Source organism: Alligator mississippiensis, chromosome 8, assembly GCF_030867095.1.
Source record: "Alligator mississippiensis isolate rAllMis1 chromosome 8, rAllMis1, whole genome shotgun sequence".
Classification (NCBI taxonomy): domain Eukaryota; kingdom Metazoa; phylum Chordata; order Crocodylia; family Alligatoridae; genus Alligator; species Alligator mississippiensis.
In genome coordinates, this window is record NC_081831.1 from 72,419,882 (window position 1) to 72,438,230 (window position 18,349).

The 18,349-nt window shown below is 42.1% G+C and overlaps 1 protein-coding gene across 6 annotated transcripts in view; it reads left to right on the top strand.

Moving 5' to 3' along the window:
* Positions 1-18,349, top strand: part of LAMP2 (lysosomal associated membrane protein 2) — a 29,618-nt gene continuing 11,269 nt past the window's right edge. For 4 of the 6 annotated variants that reach the window (XR_009464010.1, XR_009464011.1, XM_059732841.1 and 1 more), the window contains exons 1-8: positions 2-151; positions 4,527-4,645; positions 8,394-8,607; positions 9,331-9,492; positions 10,415-10,629; positions 11,393-11,512; positions 11,900-11,978; positions 13,238-13,402. Coding sequence is in view for 4 of the 6 variants with exons in the window: in XM_059732841.1 (XP_059588824.1) it covers positions 73-151; positions 4,527-4,645; positions 8,394-8,607; positions 9,331-9,492; positions 10,415-10,629; positions 11,393-11,512; positions 11,900-11,978; positions 13,238-13,402 (1,153 nt within the window). In the remaining 2 variants the exon portion in view is untranslated. Of the gene's footprint in view, positions 152-4,526; positions 4,646-8,393; positions 8,608-9,330; positions 9,493-10,414; positions 10,630-11,392; positions 11,513-11,899; positions 11,979-13,237; positions 13,403-15,613; positions 18,029-18,349 lie in introns of those variants that run through there. The other 2 variants (XM_059732840.1, XM_059732839.1) reach the window with 2 other exon arrangements.

Genomic DNA, 18,349 nt, shown 5'->3' on the forward strand with positions numbered 1-18,349 from the left:
CACTCTTGCTGCGCCCGCCCGTTTGCTTGCCTCCGTCTCGGGGATTCCACCGCCGCCGACGCCTACCGGAGCATGGAGCCGCGCTGGTCCCGCTGCGGGCCTCTCCGCCTGCCTCGCCACTCCCTCCTGCTCCTCCTGTTCTGCGGCGCCGGTGAGTGGCAGCGGCCGCGGCTCCGCGGGGCCTGCGCGGGCCTGCGCTTGCCCGCTGCTTCGCCTCAGAGCGGACCTGGGCCTGGCCCCGGGCCTTGAGGGGGGACGGATGGGGGCCGCGAGGGGTCAGAAGGGCTCGGACGGGGGCGCGCGAGGGGCCCGTGACGCGGCGGCACGTGACTCGGCCGCTTAGCGAGGGGGGGCGGTGCGCACGGCACCTGTCCGGGCTCCCTCTGCCCCAGGCCCGAGACGCGTCCCCGGCTCCCGTGTGCAGGCGCCCGTTGCATGTATGGCGCTGCGAATGCTCGCGCCATAAATGTAAAGCAGCCCCGCGTGCAGTTAGACCATTGCAAGTGCAAAGTAATCACGAGAATTGTTGTTTTGCCCCTGCGTGAAAACCCAAAGGCTCCTGCTACACGTCGCGTTCATGGCGCGCCTGCCCCACCCATCGCGTCATGTGTAGACTGGCCCTGTGCGCAAAGCAGTTCCCGCGCGTGTCGTCGTTGCAGCCCCGGGGGAAAAAACCATAAGGCCCCCTGGGCTCTGCGTTGCGCAGATGGGTCAGTCGTGCCATACATGTAGACTGGGCCACAATGCAAAGCAACGATCACCTAATTAACCAGCGGGTCATACAGTACATTTAGACTGGTTGCATGTGCAAAGTAGTTATTGCATGCTAAAAATGACTATCCAGCTATAAAAGAGCCAACCAGCTACAAAGTTAGTGCTTGAAAAGGCTAACGTTTCTGCAGCCGTGTTTCGCTTGAGCTTGTAGTGGGGCCCTAATGCATCAATACAGAACGGGCCATCGTTGGCAGTGGTGTGACCTGAGGAGGTTTCGGGGCCTGTGGTTGAGTCAACAGCATGATGATGTTGCAAAAAAACAAGCAAATGTGGTTTGGGGTTTAGAAAGGGAGTCTTTGTTTAGCGCTTCCCAAACCTTGCCACCTGTTCTGGCCTAAATCCAGTTAAGCCTCCACTAACTTTCTTAAAAAGTTAAAAACGGGAGGGTCCAAAGGCAAGCATGGAGGATAAAGAAAGGGGCTGGGGACGCATGCTGGAGGCAGGAAGGCTGAAAGAACTAAGCGTATTTCTAGTTTAGAGGAAAGGAGATTACGGAGGGTCATGAGAGTACTCTTTAAGTAAAGGCTGCTACAGAGAACACGAAGTGTGGCCAGGAGGAACACAATGCAATGTGTGCATCTAAATTCGCCCATCTCGATCTTAGGAAAACTATCTTCACTGCAGCAGTAAGATAATGCAACACATGGGCTAGACAAATCATGGGCTCACCTTCGTTGAAGGTTTTCTAGAGGCAGGGGGGAAAGGAAGGTTAAGCTAGATAACCTTGAGATCGTGTCCCAGCCCATTCCTCCCTCCTGCTGACACTTCTCTCAATTGCATTAGTAAATTGAGTTGACAAAAGTGACCTTGTGACAAGAACAAAGACCTGAGTAACTTTTGTTCAAGATAAAGAGAATTAATAGGGATGCCATGATTAACCATTATTTGTAGATTTGAGTGTTGTGGTGTAATAGGATTAGGGTTGAAGGACTGCATTGGTTCCAAAAGACTCGGGCTTAACCAGTGTCTGTCGATGTGCGGAGTGGCTCGGATGCGTGGTAACTACTCAATTAATCAAGGCTGCTGAAGTGTGCTAATTGGCACACTCCAGCAGCCTCCTCATCTTGTCTATCAGCATCCCCCGTTCAACAACCTTTAAGCTAAAGCTCCCCCATCACCATTTTGTATCAGCATCCCCACACTTTGTAAGATGCTGCAGGCATTCTAATTAGAGTGTCTCTCCCAGCTGCTTTAATTAAAATGCCTGCCCCCCCCTTCCCCAGACTGTGAAAACACCCAAGGTAACTCTCGCTTGTGTGGTGGAAATGGAGAGCAAACCACAAGTGCTGTTTAGCTTGAACACAGAAACTAGTTTTAGAATTAAATCCTTCCTACAGGTGCTTCTGGTTTTCAGTTTAGTTGCATAAAGTTATGCAGATCTACATTGCACTTGACCTGGTCACCAGTATCTTGAGCCTTGCCCCTATGGAGTGCAGCATGCCTTAGTGTAATATGCCTTCATGTAAATGGTGGCGGAGCAGGAAAGATGTTCCCTCCCAAAAAAAATAGTTTTACTTGTTTGAACGTACAAGGAAGTTTCTTTGTTCCTTCCTCTTGTTCTGGAAGTAGCCGGGCTCCCAGTGTCTGATAACCCTGTGTATTCTAGGATATCCGTGGATATTGAGCTACTAAACTTCAAGAGTACACTTGTCCAGTACCTCTAAGCTGATTTCAAAATAAAGTGCTTGTGGTTTTATGTTTTGTCAAGTTGCATATTCCTGTGGATGCATGTGCACTATCCATTCTCTGTATTTTTTGGAAAATAGCCTAAACCAAGGGCCTGCAGCAAAGGAACTGCTCTGCTTTCTTCAGATGATTGTAGACAGGGAAGTTGGAGTACGAGTTCCAAGAGACTAGTCAGCTGTATTTCCCACCCCCACCACCCTAAATGTGTGGAGGTCATGGATTTGAAACAAAAGAATCTTTTGTTTCAATCTTAGTCCAAGACTGAACATGACTTCATTCAGGCAGGACCTTAAATGCAACTTACTTATGTAAAGTGCCATATACTTTTTAAACCACCACCTTTCCCTCTTGCACCAGTCTCTTAACTACTTCTAGCATCTTGCTGCAAGAAATGGAACTATCAAAGGGTTCTGCTTCTTTACAGAGAGAAGGAAGTAGTGATCATATCTTCAGCAAGTGAATTCAAGTGCTCCCTTCCAGCAACAGAAGCTGCTATGTGCCTGACAGTATGCAAGCAAGAATTATAGCTAAACTTCTGATGGGAGACAGTACACGGATATGATCAAGTACTGGTAGCCTATGCACATTCCCTGGCACTTGGGCTCTCTATAATGGGTGCTCCGAGTTTAAAATTAAAGCTGTCTAATTAAAATAGTACTAGAGGAGGATGGACAAAAATGTAATATAGTGAAGCGTAGACAAGCTTCTTTGGGTAAATCTGATATCTTGTATTAGACCAGCTCAAATAGTTGGAAAAATTTCTTCTTTGCAAACTTTTGGGTATAAATACCCTCCGTCAGGCTGAGGAAGCATCTGCAGTTGGTGTGTGTGCTCTTCCTGCATACCAAATGGAGACACTTCCTCAGCTTGACAAAGGGTATTTATATCTAAAAGCTTGAAAAGATGACATTTTTCCAGCTGTCTGAGTTGGTCTAATAAAAGTTATCAGATTTACCTAAATTACCTTGTCTGCCTACGTCCTCAGACCAACACAGCTACGCCCTATGCCCCTGTATAGTGTGAAGTGGACATTTCTGAGGAGTTGGGGACTAACATGACTAGAGGTGGGAACAGAGCTTGATTCCTGTGTTGCCTAAAGTAAAGGAGTGGGTGTGCAGATGAAGGGAACAGGGAGGGAATCCAAAGCTGCTTTGCTCCATTCTGGAGTGAAAGAGGCTGAATAGTACCCACAAAGTGTAACAGCAAGACACCACTTGCAAGGTGAAGATCTGCAAGTTCTTAATCTAATCATTACCTGAGTGAGGGTAGTCTTGAAGCACTGCATAGGTCTTCTGCTAATAATACCTAAAGATTTATTATTATTATTTTAATGGTGCTTGCACCCATTTCCAGAAGGGAAGGATCTAGCCCTTTGTTTCCACATGAATGGAATGATGCTTACTCTTCCAAAAACATAAGGGAGCTACTAGCTTAACCCGTTCTCACTGTTACATTGCTCAGTGTGTTAAGGGAAATTTTTGTATCCAGTTCCTTTTATTAAGGACCTACAAAACATTTAAAAAAGAGAATCCCACCCTGCCCTCCAGACTTTCCTTGGTGTGTCATCTTAATTCTATTTAAAACAACCTATTTGATTTTCTAATGGTTCCTTTTTATACCCTCAGTTTCCCTAATTTGTTTAGGGACTCCCTGTTCACAAGTACAAACTAAATACTAAAACCTTAATGAGGCATTGCCATAATGTTTTAATTTGTGACAAATTATTTAGCTTGTATATACCGTCCATTGTAATATGTGGCTCTTTTAAGCTACTTTCCTAAGCAAAATAAACGTTCTTCCAAGTTTTTTTAAATTGGCAGTTAGTCAACACAGTATTCTTTACCTTTTCAGCAATACTAGATAAAACACAAGATCTTAACTTTTCTGCTTTAAATGTAACACCTACATGAGAGGTTTGTATGCTGAATTTCTGTCAGAATTGGGAAGTTGCAAAATTTAATCTGAAAGAACTTGCTCTGTTCAAAGCATTATGCGATATGATGGAAAAATATTTAAATCTGCAATGAAATATCAGTTTCTTACAAGCAAACAATTGTATGTTACAGGTTTTTTCCAGTCCCATGCAGTGGAAGTAGAGGTGAAAGATTCCTCCAATGCTACGTGCATATATGCAAAATGGATGATGAGCTTCTTCATAAAATATGAAACAAACAGTAGTGAATATGTAAGTATTTTGGAGTTAATAGCGCTTGTGATTGCAGAGGATGAATTATTGAAGTTGTCATTGTTTTGTCAATGTTAAAACATCATCTTGCCACTGGTTCTGATAAAGCTGAAAAACAAATGGAGTATATCTGTGCTAACTAGCTACCCTTGCCTCATCACAAAAGGATTACCAAGGGTTTAATTTGTTTTAATAATTTGCCTAATTTAAAACGGACAACAGCCTTCAATTCCTATATTTTAAAATGTGAAGCTTGTTTGTTTTGGCCAGGAGGTTCTTGCCTTATCAGCACAGTGCTGTGATGTTTGGATTAAAAATACTACTGAGCAGTAGAGCAAAATGTCAAGATTTGAGACTTTTTTTTAAAGGGGGAAAAATCTGGGTGTGTTATCTGTTTACAGCAAAGTTTGCACTTGAAAAACTGACTTGAAAGCTTTTTCTGAACGCTGTTTGTGAGCATCCTCACCTTCTGTTCTTCTAAAAGTTTTCCAGCCCTTCTTTCTCACACTTTAAAATGTGAACTGAATCTAAATGGACTCGGATACGTTCCTGAGTCTCAATTGCTTCAGTGCTTCTTACTCATAGCTATTGTTCTGCTAGAAAGATGTAAGGCTTCATGGCTGCTGTTCAGAGCTGCGCCCAGCAGTGAAAGCAATAAGACTCACCTCTGTTGCATTGTTGAGGAGTTTGAGCTTCAGCTTCCCCAATACCATTCCTCCAGCTTCTAGGTTAATTTCCTTGCTAGTAGAGTAAACCAAAACTACTGTGATGACCATGTGGTTTTTTCTAAAGTCAAGCACCACACTTTTGGGTTCAGTTTTGAGAGAAGTGGTTTTTTTTACTGAATATAAATTAGTTTACTGCAGATAAGGTCCTTGAACTACTGTTGCCTTTTCAGTTACTGGGTTTTCCTGTGAGATTTTTACAAAGATCCAAAGCATTAAATGCCCTTAAAACAAACCAAAAACAACAACAAAAAACTGTGCTTGAGGCTCACCCTGTTGTCCACAGCCCAAACTTCCATGTTAGTCTGATGCTTTTTTAGTTGAATAGAAATTGTTTACAGGTTAAAATGTAGCTGTTTAATAGAAAACTGCCTGTCTGATTTTGCTTTGGGATTCACACTTCATGTGATTGGATTCAGGATTTTTCCTGTAACAGCCCTGATTCAGAAGTTCAATATCCAATTTTTTTCTTGCCTTTTTGGTTTGGGGGTTTTCTAGGAGGAAGGCAAGTCAACTATGAGAACTATTCTGACAGTTACTATTTCTAATGAGACACTAACTTTGAAACATTTTGGATTCAGCCTTCATTTTGACCAGTTTCCAGTGAGAGACAGGCAGGCTTCCAGCAGAACTCTTCATGGTTTTCTGCCAGCTCACTTTGGGTTGTTTCATGGCTCTTTGGCTGTCAGAGGGACCTGCCAGAGGGACTACTTGAGAACTGAGTACCCAAGGCTTCCCTGCTCTGCAATGGACCCAGGGGTCTGAAAGACGCAACTTAACATGGGACTTTTAAGGCTTCAGAACTTTTATCCTGCCTTCAACTTCAATAGTGGGTGATGTGGGCCATCCAACCATCATGGCCCTTCCTCCATGTGAGCTGAGCCTGTGACCATGCTAAAATTAGGGGCATACCAATGAAGACTCTTTTTTTTGCTGATTTTTTTTTTTTTTTTTTTTTTTATTAACTAGTGATATCATCTGATACTGATCCGATTGCCAATTATGTAGCCCAGCAGCTAGGAGAACAGTGTCCTGGCTAGTAAGTCTATTGGGGTGGGGGAGAAGAGGCAGGAGTGGGCGAGGCCCCCATGGTGAGCGAGGGAGTAGGGCTGGGGCAGGTAGTCCGTCAGAGCAGGGGGAGGGGCAGGTGGGTGGCACCCCAGGATGTGCACATCCTGGGGAAGGCATGGAGGGCATGTGCCCCCCCAGACTTGTGCATGGGGCAAGGGTGGGCTGCCTGTTGCAGCCTCTTGTTGAGGTGGCTGGACTGAGGCTACACTTAGGGTGGGGGCAGGTGGTGGTGCTGGGAGGGGGTGTTACAGGGTGGGCTACAGCCACCCCAAAATTTACCATGGCCCCCCTTCCAACACTGCTGCTGCTGCATATTTCAAGCACACCCCCGCCGCGATGTGCCAGGAAGAGGTTGCAGCAGGCAGCCTGCTCTCATCCCACATACAAATCCAGGGGGCATATGCCCCCCATAGTTCCCCTGGGGGTGCACACAGCAGCAGGAGCTGCCCCTAAATGAGTTGCCCATGGCTCTATCCCACAGCCCACCCTGGCTAGGCAGCACCTACCCCAGCCCCATTCCCTGCCTCACTGAGGGAACCTTGATCTTGCCCCATCTCCTGCCCCTCCCAGACTTGCTGGCCAGATGCTGCTCTCCGTGCTGCCAGGCTGCACTCCTGGCTGCATGCATGCTGCAGCTGTGCACATGCACACAGCATTTACCTGTGACATTATCAACCACATCGGCCAAATAGCCAATTGCCAAAGATGTCAATTTTCATTTTATCAGTGCCAATACAATACGGACTGACTTTTATTGGTGCACTGTTACTTAAAATTGGAGCAATGTGGTAATAGGTGAAAATTCTTTAGAAAGAGAGGACATGGTATTTTTGTAAGTGCGGCATGAAAGGGAAGGGAGCCTGTAAAGCATTTGATTTGTTTTGCAGCAAATTTGAACATGTTTAAGCTTAACATTGCTACAGGTAGTTGTTCTTATTTCCTTTTAAACTGCAGGGGCATACTTTGAGGACATAGAACAAATTATTTGTCTCTTTCTAGCTAGTAGTAGGTTTCATATTACAAGAGCTTTATCGACTTGTGGGGACCTCTTCACAGACTGGATCTGGCCATCTCATCCAGCATAAGGGAGTGGTCTCTCAGACTGCTGCCACTGCTGTAGAGTCTGTTTCTCTACAGTCTGAGTCTCCTTTGCTACAGTGAGGCTGGGAACTGGGGAGCCAGCTGCTTGGAGGGAGAGGGAGCAGAAACTTTCATCACTGGGTGACCCAGGCCAACAAAAGACTGCCTTCCCTTGTAGTGCTGGCCTTGTAACTACCTTTCCAATCTCTTCCTGCAACTACATGACTCTTCTGTGTTATCTTGCTACACCGCTTAAGTCCATAATATGATTTTGAGCGAGGCCATATAACTGATTCTGGACACGTGCTATTCAAATGGAGTTACATTAACCAAACATTGTGCTTGGCTTGACTGATCAGCGAAGCACTTGAAGCTCTTGTTTAAACATTAGCTCTACTTGAAAGACCACCTACACTTTTTGGTTAGACACTTCAAATATCAGTCTCATGACTGAATCTAATGCAGAATTTTTCTAACTTTAGGTTGTGGTAACCTTTAAACCAGGGGTGGGCAAAATGCGGCCCGGAGGCCAGATGCAGCCTGCCAAGCCATCCTATTCAGCCTGCCTAAAAATATTTAGAAAATTAATATTAATCTGCCCTAGACTGCCTGTCATGCAGCCCTCAATAGCTTGCCAAAACTCAGTAAGTGACCCTCTGCCCAAAATAATTGCCCGCCCCCGCTTTAAACAGTAGGTATGGTAGAGTAATCTATTTAACATGTCCATGAAACAGTCTGTGGGTAAAACTACAAAACAAAATAGAATTTTTGCAAGCTTCCACTTTAGCTGCAGCAGGACTATTAAATTCTAAATGGAAATTCCTGGATGAGGAAAGGAGACAATATCTGTTTGTCTAAACTTTTTCTTCTAGAGAAATGCAACCTTACACGTATCTCCCAATGTGACACATGATGGAAGCACCTGTGGGAATGAAACATTTGCTCCACTCTTGGCAGTTCAGTTTGGAGCAGGTCATTTTTGGAGCATCAACTTCACAAAGACTAATGGAACTTACCAAGGAAGTATTATTACATTTACCTACAACACCAATGATGCTGCTGTATTTCAGGATGCTAAAAAAAGAGGTAAGACCAACTGGATTTTGAATTATGATTAATGGTGACTTCCATCAAAAAACTCCCATGTGGTAACTTTTATAAATGTTGTATGTCTTCATATAGTGTACCATCCTCTTTCATTGTTGATGTAGCTCATTTTTACACTCTCTCTTTCTTCTTGTGTCTCAAATGGATGAGCTTCGTATTGATTTTTGCACCCCCCTTCCATGAATGCATAGTAGATTTGACCACTACTGCTTCTAGTTCCTGTAGCTTTAACAGAAGGTGATTTAGGGAAACTAGCATAACTGTTTTATCAAGTAATACTCTTCCTTAATCTTGATTGGAGAAAACTCTCTAAGCACATGCAGAATTTAATACCTATAGATTTACATCTTTGCAATAAAGAACACTTGACTAAGCAGTTTCTGTCACTTCCCAGAGTATACAACAAAAACTAAGGTCCTGATTTTTGTTCACTTTTTTTTTTTTTTTTTTTTAATAACCTGCTAGGGAAAAAAAAATGTTTATTTGTAGACCACCACCCTCTTCAATTATTATATTTAGAGGGTTTTTTTGTATGCTATATATCACTCAACTCTTCCAAGTATACAGTGTGTAGGAGTAGCATTTTATAAAAAGATTTTCTCTGTGGAAATCCCTTGTACCTTAACTCCCTCGACTCTCTAGAATTGATTTTTATTTATGTGTTCTTGCAATTTGTGAGTACTAAACTGTCTTCACTTACAGGACCAGTTACTATTGTTGTAAATGACACCATGCACCCAGTTCAACTAAACAGGGTCTACAAGTGTCATCATAACGAATCTATCGAAGCAGAAAATGTTACACAGTCTTTCTGGGATGTCACCCTGCAGGCTTTTGTTCAAAATGGCACAGTCAGTAAAAACGGTGAGTCACTTCATTGCAATATTAAAGTAATCACGGACAGTGTTAACCAACAGAAATCCTGAAGTAGCAAGATGGCTAGCACTTTTAGTGAATCTCTTTCAAGACTCAATACTGGTATAAACGTGTTTGTCCTAGTTCACTAACTTCTGATCTGGAAACCAGGTTAATACAGTAGGTCTGCTTAGAAGCAGCCTGTATATTACTGAAGACTAGTCAAAGTACTTTACCTGGTAAGATGTTCTTTATTAGAAATCATTTGTATCATTAAGTACGCTGATATTTGAGACTTGTTTTAATACTTGGACGAGATCATTAGCATGTCCAAAGCTGCAACAGATTTGGAAATCTCTGTCTGTTTGCATTTTGTCATTGGAAGAAATACTGCTGTTCTGTCCAGGATTTGAGCATGGTTTCTCCCTCTTTAGATGGATGACTTAGCAGTTTGAGGGTTCCATAGCAAGTCAATAAATGTTGCACTTCTCAAAGGCTCAATTTTTCTTTTCCTTTTTTTTGCTCTTTGTAACGCCAGTAATCTAATTTGTAGCTGCTTCTGTCCACTTCATCTCCAAAGATCAAGAGGTATCCATTTATGAGCTGTGCTATTCCGTAACAAACTGTGGCCAGTCTATGTATTCCAGTCTTAACCGTGCCTCACTCCCCTCTTCTATTCCCAGTTCATCTTGATTTGCAAAGCAGTTCTGTCTAAAACACTGCAGTCTTTGGAATATAGTCTGCATTTAATACTAAAGTCTTAACTGTTTGTTTTAAACTGGGTGAGCAGGAGACTGTCTTGCTGGATTTAGAAAGCCAAATACCTCCTCTACAAACTCTTAGAAGCGGAACTACTAATGAATAAACCCTTTGTAATGTCTCTTGTTAAAATAACAGTTAACAATGTATGCAACTTTTTTTTTTTTTTTAGAGTCTATCTGTGATGCTGATACACCTACTCTTGCACCCACTTCTGTGTCCCCTGTTGTCAACTTAACTACAGCATCTACCACTTCCTCACCTGCACCAACCACAACTCCCAAACCAGTGGAAAAACCAGTACCAGGAAACTACTCTCTCAAAAATGGCAATCAGACCTGTTTCCTGGCCACTATGGGGCTGCAGCTGAATGCCTCCCAAGAAAAGGTGCCTCTCCAAATCTTTAAGTGAAACAAGAAAGGTGTTTTGAATATATCCATACTTGTGTACAGCTAGGGTTAGGCATTCCTACTTGTACAACAGCTGTATGAAATTACTATTAGTCTTGTATATGTGACCACTTTATTATACACAGCAGACTGATAGATAGTATCTTGCTTCAAACATTTTAACCCAGTATAATATAGCAGCTTCCTGGGGAAAAACTTCCTTGAAAACCTGCTGTTTCAATGTCTTCTTCATGTTGGGACTTGCAGATGTTCTGCTTCCTGCAGAGGGAGCCCAAGCTTAGGCATCTGATTGCCAGGACTATGCTGCTGTTGGATGCATACAATAAAGGAATCATACTCTGTAAGAGCTGAAAAGGGGAGAGCAGACTCGGTGGGAAAAGCAGAACAAATTTAGAAACTTTATTGAATGTTTTTATATATAGTAATATGGCTTTGTACAGATTGAAGATACAGAATCCCATGCATAGATGCACATAGTTGGAGTATGTTGGTGCAATCCAAGGCATGTAGTTGGTCAAGCAGCCTACATTAACCCAGGATAGAAGGGAATCATAAGAGCAGTACTCGGCCATGAATTGTCATATTTTAAAATAACGTGGTTAGCTGACACTGCATAGTCAGTAGCATGAAGACCATGAACTAAGCAGCAATGTAGGGAGAACCTTCTGATCAGCAGTAGTAAATAGTCTTTGCATAGTTAAACCCTTTTTGTGACTGACCTATTTGACTCTTAATTTTAGCCTTCTGTGATCAACATTAACCCCAAAACAACCCACGTCACTGGGAGTTGTGGAAATACATCTGCTACTCTGAAACTGAATGATTCCAACAGCAGATTTATTGATTTCGTATTTGTTGTTGTAAGTAACTCGCAGTTGAAACTTTTTTTTTTTTTTGTAAATAGTGCCCATTCATATTATAAGTAATTAAAGGTGCTTTTAAGAGGTGCATTTTGAAGTCAGTGTTATGATAATTATGGGCAGGGAAACGGTTGGTTAACTGACTGCCGAACTCCTCGGCATATAAGAATTCTGTAGTATCCAGTAACATCCAATGTACTAAGCATTGTTAGCACTAAGAATTAGCAATACTAGGATTATAAATACTAGGAATTAGCACTACTGTAGATCTCTTCCAGGTCATGTTTTAAGCTTTAACTATGGAACTCTTATGTATACTTGTGTCTGAGAACCCATAAACTGCTCCCACACTTCTTACACTAAAATGTTTTTTTGCCTCTTAAACAGAAAAACACAAGTGCAAATACACAAAGGTTTTATCTAAAAGAAGTGAACATCATGCTGTTTGTCTCTACAAATGGTTCTGGTAAGAAATGGCATGAGCTTTAAAGTAACCCCTTCTTGTGGTTCCTATGTTTTGGCAAAAACCTGCCTGACCTGACTAGGAGTAACTAGTATTAAAGACCTTTTCTGGTCAAGTCAGTAATAAGTAGAACCTGCTACAAGAGTTAAGCGTAGCTAATTTCTGTTTACCTCTTCCCATGGTGGCTTGCATGTACCTTTCTTTTCCTCTGAAGCTTCTTTAAAGTGCAGTCACTTGCTTTCTGACAACTAAATAAATATACTTTTGGCAAACTTGAAAACTTTTTTTTAAAGCCTTTGGGCCTGCAGCAAAAAATAACACTCAGTGAGCCACTCTTGCTGATAAACTACCATATTTGCTGTCATGCAACTCGCGCATATTTTTCTTTTTAAAATTCTTCTAGGCCTTATAAGTAGGAATCTACCCAACTTGGAGGCAGATGGCCAATTTCTTTTATTTCCCCAGGAGATCATGGGGCCAGCCACCACTTTCACAAGCTGATTTGGGGGGGTCCACCACTAGTCCTCTCTTCCCCTCACTGCTAACTGTTTGCAAGGGCTGTTCATCATGTGTGCCCCCCCCCCCTTTGCTGCTTCTGGGGAGCCACATTTTATTTTCAGTAAGTTGTACCCCTCCCCAACAGATCTTTGAAGACTTTGCCCAATTTATTCTTTTTTAATCGTGCAATGCCAGATTTCAGTATCTGCAAAATTGCATTTCAGTAGATCCTTATAAATAAGACACAAACTGTCTGAGCCTTCCACACAAAGGGAATGGAAAAGCCAAGCTCCTTCCATCAGTGCTAACTAGAAATCCTAATTAACATATTTACCCATTCTCAAACCAAGAAGCTTCACTTGAAAATTCTTGCTTGGATTCTGCAGGTCTACTGCTAATGGATTAAGGATATGCTACATTTTGAGAAGGGGTTAAAGCTAAAATACTTATGTAACCAGTTTATATTTCTGAAGTGCTGGGAAATTAAACTACTTGAGTGGGGAAGATAGAATAGTGATTGCTTTTTAATTACCTTACTCCTCTAACATGAAACTTGCTAATCTCTAACTGTACTATAGGAAACTAAACTCCTAACTGCCACCTAATCATGCATTTTGGAGGAAATGTAGAGAAACAGTCTCTGTAGCATTCAACTGAGTAGGCTTACGACTTTGGCAATACGCCTCTTTCTTGAACAACTACTTACTTGGGACCAGGTTCAGTTTCTGATCAAGTCTCACTAAATCTAATCTCTTTTTATTTAGTTCTACATGCTGAAAACCACAATCTCAGCAAGTGGGACACCTCCCTGGGCAGTTCCTATATGTGCCAAAAAGAGCAGACTGTTGAAGTCAACGAAGACTTTCAAATACATACTTTTGATGTAAGGGTTCAGCCATTCCTTGTGAAAGAAAACAAGTATTCTACAGGTAAGAATTTAATCTAAATCCAATAGACGCTAGCATGCTCTGAATTCAGGAGTCTGACATTATAAAATGTATCAGATCGGGGTGGAACCAAAAGCCTTGTATATATCAATATAACAGATCCATTTGGCTAGTCCTTCATTTATTTATTTTTTTTTTTAAAGCTAAAATGACCCCATCAACATTAACTGGGGGATTAAAGATGTGCTACAGCCTTGCATCATGATAGACAAAAAGACAACTCAATATCAATCTTAAGCACTATCTTTTAAATAATCTGTCACACAAAATATGTATTTCACACTGCAGTATGGCTAGAGATGCCTTTGTTTCAACATATAGGGCTAAAAATATTAACAGGGTTTTAAATCTTGCATGGGAAAACAGTGTGGGAGAATCTGTTTGTTTTTGAAAGCTGTGAATGTGAGGCTAAATTGTTGAGTGCTAAAGACAACAAGTGTTTCTGCTGGGATGTTGTCTCTTGCTGACATTATTGGAAAACTCTTCCTGGTCTGCCCTGTGAGACCAAGGAACTGTTGTTCCAGGAGAAGTGATAAAGGAATTGGAACAAAGCGCTTACTGCAAGGCCTGTGTCAAGGTATGCAGTAAAAAACAGCATTGCTTAGCTTTGGGAAGGGAGAGCTGGGCTACATAAGTATTTCAATAGTATTTTAACTGTTTTGGAGTCTGTCAGTCTACAGACTAGAGATGCACCAATACATTGGTCCAATATCGGATCAGCACCAACATAAAGAAAACTGTCTGTATCGGAAATCAGCCTGATATGGCCGATAATGTGGCCATGTTTTGTTTTTATTTTCAAATGGCCCACGCATGTGCAGCTGCAGCGCAGCACATGGGTAGCAAGGAGCATAGCTCGGCAGCTTGAAGAGCAGTGTCCAGCTGGTAAGTCTCTATTGTGGAAGGGAGGTGGGGAAGGTAGACCAAGGCCCCCCGCATGAGGGAGGGAGTGGAGATGTGGCTGTCCTGCCCTGCCCTGGCTGGGCAACGCTTGCCCCAACTCATCTGGGAAGGCATGAGGGTGGAGGGGGCAAGCGCCCCTGGATCTGCGTGGGGTGGGGCCAGGGCTGCACCAGGCTGTGCTCAGGGCAGCCGGGGGTGCTGGGAGAGGGCCTATGGGGAGAAGAGGCTGCAGCCACCCCAGAACTCGCCATAGTGCCCAGTGCAGCCCTGGCTCCACCCACCCCATGCAGATCTGGGGGCACCCCCCCTCCCCCCATGCCCTTCTAGAGAAGCAGCATGAGCAGCAGCGGTAGCTGCCCGCAAGTGCTGGATGAGCCTCTGGACAAGTAGAGGGGGCTGCCCCCGCCTCCCCACACAGCCTGGACAAGCCGCAGCTCCATCCTGTGCCTGCCCCACCCCGGCTGAGCAGCGCTTGCCCCAGCCCCACACCCTCCCTCACTGCAGGGGACCTTAATCTGCTCCCCCACCTCCTCTTCCACCACAACAGACTTACCAGTTCTGCTGGACACTGTTCTTCAAGCTGCTGGGCTGGTATTGGGAATTGGATCAGTGTCGGCTGATCCATCTCCTTAAGAATTGGCTATTGGTATTGGCCCCAAAAATCTTTTATTGGTGCACCCCTACTACAGACCATTTAGCTTACAGTGGGTTTTTGCAAACATACTTCCAACACTTGCCTTTTCATTGCACTTGAAACAGGAATTTAATGTAACAAAACTGATTAAAAACTGCACTGTAAGCCTACTGAGTAATTAGTTTGAACTGCAATTGGCTTTATCCTCTTTTGCCTGTTCCAGTCGCTTTGTTTCCCATGCATTCACCAACTGCTGCTTCTACTTAGCTTTTGATAACCGCATTCACTTCTCTCTAAACCTACCTTGCCTAACTCCAGATGAACTTATGTTCTATTGTGCTTATCTCTTAAGTCTAACTTTTAAGTATTTGCATATCTAATATGAGTTTATTCTGGGCGCTTTCCTGATGCATCTTATTACAGCTTTGTGTTGCTGTAACAACCAGAAATGCCTGCAGTTACTAACACTTACTAATACAGGTGTTGAAACTCATGAGTTTCATATAGTTCTCTTCCTACATTATATATCTATGATATAGTAGATCTGCTTGAAGGTTCAGTTGTGTATTAAGGGAAATAGAGGAGCATTTTTTCCTACCACTCTTCACAACATTGTTTTTGTTTATTCTTTGTCATACCCTTCTTCTCATCTACAGCCCAGGAGTGTTCGCTGGATGATGACACCATTCTTATCCCAATTGTAGTTGGTGCTGCACTTGCTGGCTTGATTGTCATTATAGTGATTGCTTACTTAATTGGCAGAAGAAAAAGCTATGCTGGATATCAAACATTGTGAATCTGAAATGTGATCACTGTTCTGATTTCATCTTAAATGAAGCAAGTGCAAGTTCCCAAATAAAACCCAACTCCTTCAAGTTAACACTTGCCTTGCATAATTAGGTGTGGAGATTTGGAGAAGGTACACTCTTAAGCTTCTCTGAACTAGGAAAAAAACCATAAGCTTCCTAGCTGTCCTGGCACCATCAAAAGTATTTGACAAACTACTAAGTTTAAAATTTTGCCTTGCAAAAACTAAAATAATTGGAATTTCTGCCTGCTGCTTTTTTACATGCAATAAATTTAAAGCAGGGAATAGTTGAGAGAGGAAACACTGTCTAATCTGGGTTACTAGCATGATGCGTCAAGCAGCTTTTTAAAACTGCATTGAATTTGTACTTGCTTCTCTCCTGCATTCTTTGGTTATTGTCATACTTGCAGAGTAACCTGGCTGCATTGGTCACTGTACATCGGACAGACTCAAGCGATCCTTGCTAGTTTAAACAGTGCCTGGTAATTCTTTCCTGGGTCATAGCACCAAATGCCATGCTTTTCGAGCAAGCTTCACTTTTGATTAGCATAGGCAACCAGTCTAACAGACAGTAATTCAGTCCTCTTCGGTTACTGCAGTAGCTCTTTTTTTCTTTTTTTTTTTTTTTTTTTCTTGAAGCTTGCATATTTAAACAAACGTGAGTTAACTTCATCAGTTGATGGATAAATTGGAACTCTTAAGCCCAGTTTCTAAATAGCTTTAGAAAACTGGTAGGCACGAAGTTTTGATTTACTCGTGCACATGACAACGTGATATCCCTTCTTAAGATGATAAATCTAAGGTAGAATTCTACTGAAGTAGTATAGTATTCTTGCTGGCATCAGCTTGGAAAAAAGGGAATAGGAACTTTTATAAAGTATTCCAAGACTCAAAGTGCACTTAACTTTATACTGTACCTTGTACAGAAATTGTCATGTTGCTTTCTTTGAGTGGTGTCTTTAAAGATGCTTTCAGTTTAGTGAACCAGTGCTAACCGTTGCAACACCGCTGTTCTTAAATCTTCCCATTAAATGATTCTTCACTAATCAAAACTTGCATTGTAACTGTCCAGTACGTGGTCAGGTTATATAAATTGATTTGTATAACTTGTGCTTGATTTGTGTGCTGCGTGGCGAGGCATAACTGTGTGCATTTGTGTAGCATTTGTTAATGCATAAAGCGGAGTGAATCTGAGACTGACCCACTACCTTTTCCCTGCTATTTGGAGAAGATAATGGCTTCCAAAGATCTGTAATGCAGTAGGAATATTCTTTTAAACTGCAGTATGTAGACTAACCCTCACTATACAGCCAAGTTTCTGTGGCTGCCTAAGCGATGTGTCATTCTGATGCATGGCATGTGAAAAAAGTAGTCTTTAGAAAAGGTTACATGCGAGTCTGCATGTGTTGTAACAACAAATGAACTGCTTGAACTGGTGACTTAATGAGCATATTATTTCCTGTTGAACTAAAATCCAACCTCAAAACTGGTTTGGAATTGTCATGTTAACTGGTGTTCCAGGGTATACATGGCAGTTTGTGTACAAATACTCAAATTGCGTTGGATCCTTTCAGTAATATACTGGTCTTTCACAGTGACTTTAATGAGACACTGGCTAAAGTACCAAGAATGAGTGAAGCACTCCTGCCAAAGATATTTACAAGCAAAATTCAAGCTTTAGTCCAACTTAAATTTTAAAAAAAGAGTAAAGGAGACTAAAGGAACCAGAAGCTAGTTTCTGGTTTCAACATTCAATGTTTAATTTTAGATAAACTTGCAAATTGATAGGCTTAATATTTAAAAATAAAAATCTGCAACTGCAGCAATTTTTATAAAGTTCTGTGTTTAACAGTTCCAGTAACTGATGTTTTATATATGCCAGTTTAACTGTTGGTCTGCTTTAGTATATGACACAGATTCCTTCTGTCCCTATGAGTGTTTGGCCTTTTTTAAATCTTGGTATGGCACATCTGAGGGACTGCATACAAGATGTAAGCAAATTCTTCCTCAAGTTCAGTAGAATGAAGTATACCTTTTGAAGGTGTAGACATCCCTGACTTCATATGCCAGGGTGTTTGGTTCAGAGATAAAAATACCTCTGTATCTGGTGTACAGATAACTGGCTTATGTAAACATCTGAATTTTGTCGTCTTCACAGTTAAATAAACCACTAGTTTTCTGTATTGTGTTTCTCTATAGGGACTTGTCAATTTTAATCAACGTATGCTTTAATCAATAAAGATTCTTCCATTTCTTAAGGAAACCTGGTCATTTTTTTTAATTTAGCTTCTTTATAATAGTTTCCAGTACTATAGAGGTCATTTGCTAGGAAAAATTTCCTCTTGATACTGATTCTCTGTCCATTTAAATTGGAGGGTCGTCAACTTCTTAGACCTGCGAGAGGCCTCTACAAAGACCTCTTACGTTTAGTTTTCAACGTTTCATTCTGTATTCCCCTGAGGAGGACTTTGGTCCTCAGCCCATAAGTAGCAGACAACTTGAACTACTAATCTAGATATTAAATATCTGATCTAGTTTGTCTGACTCTCTCTCAACTTTTATACTGAGCTGCAATTCTTCTGCC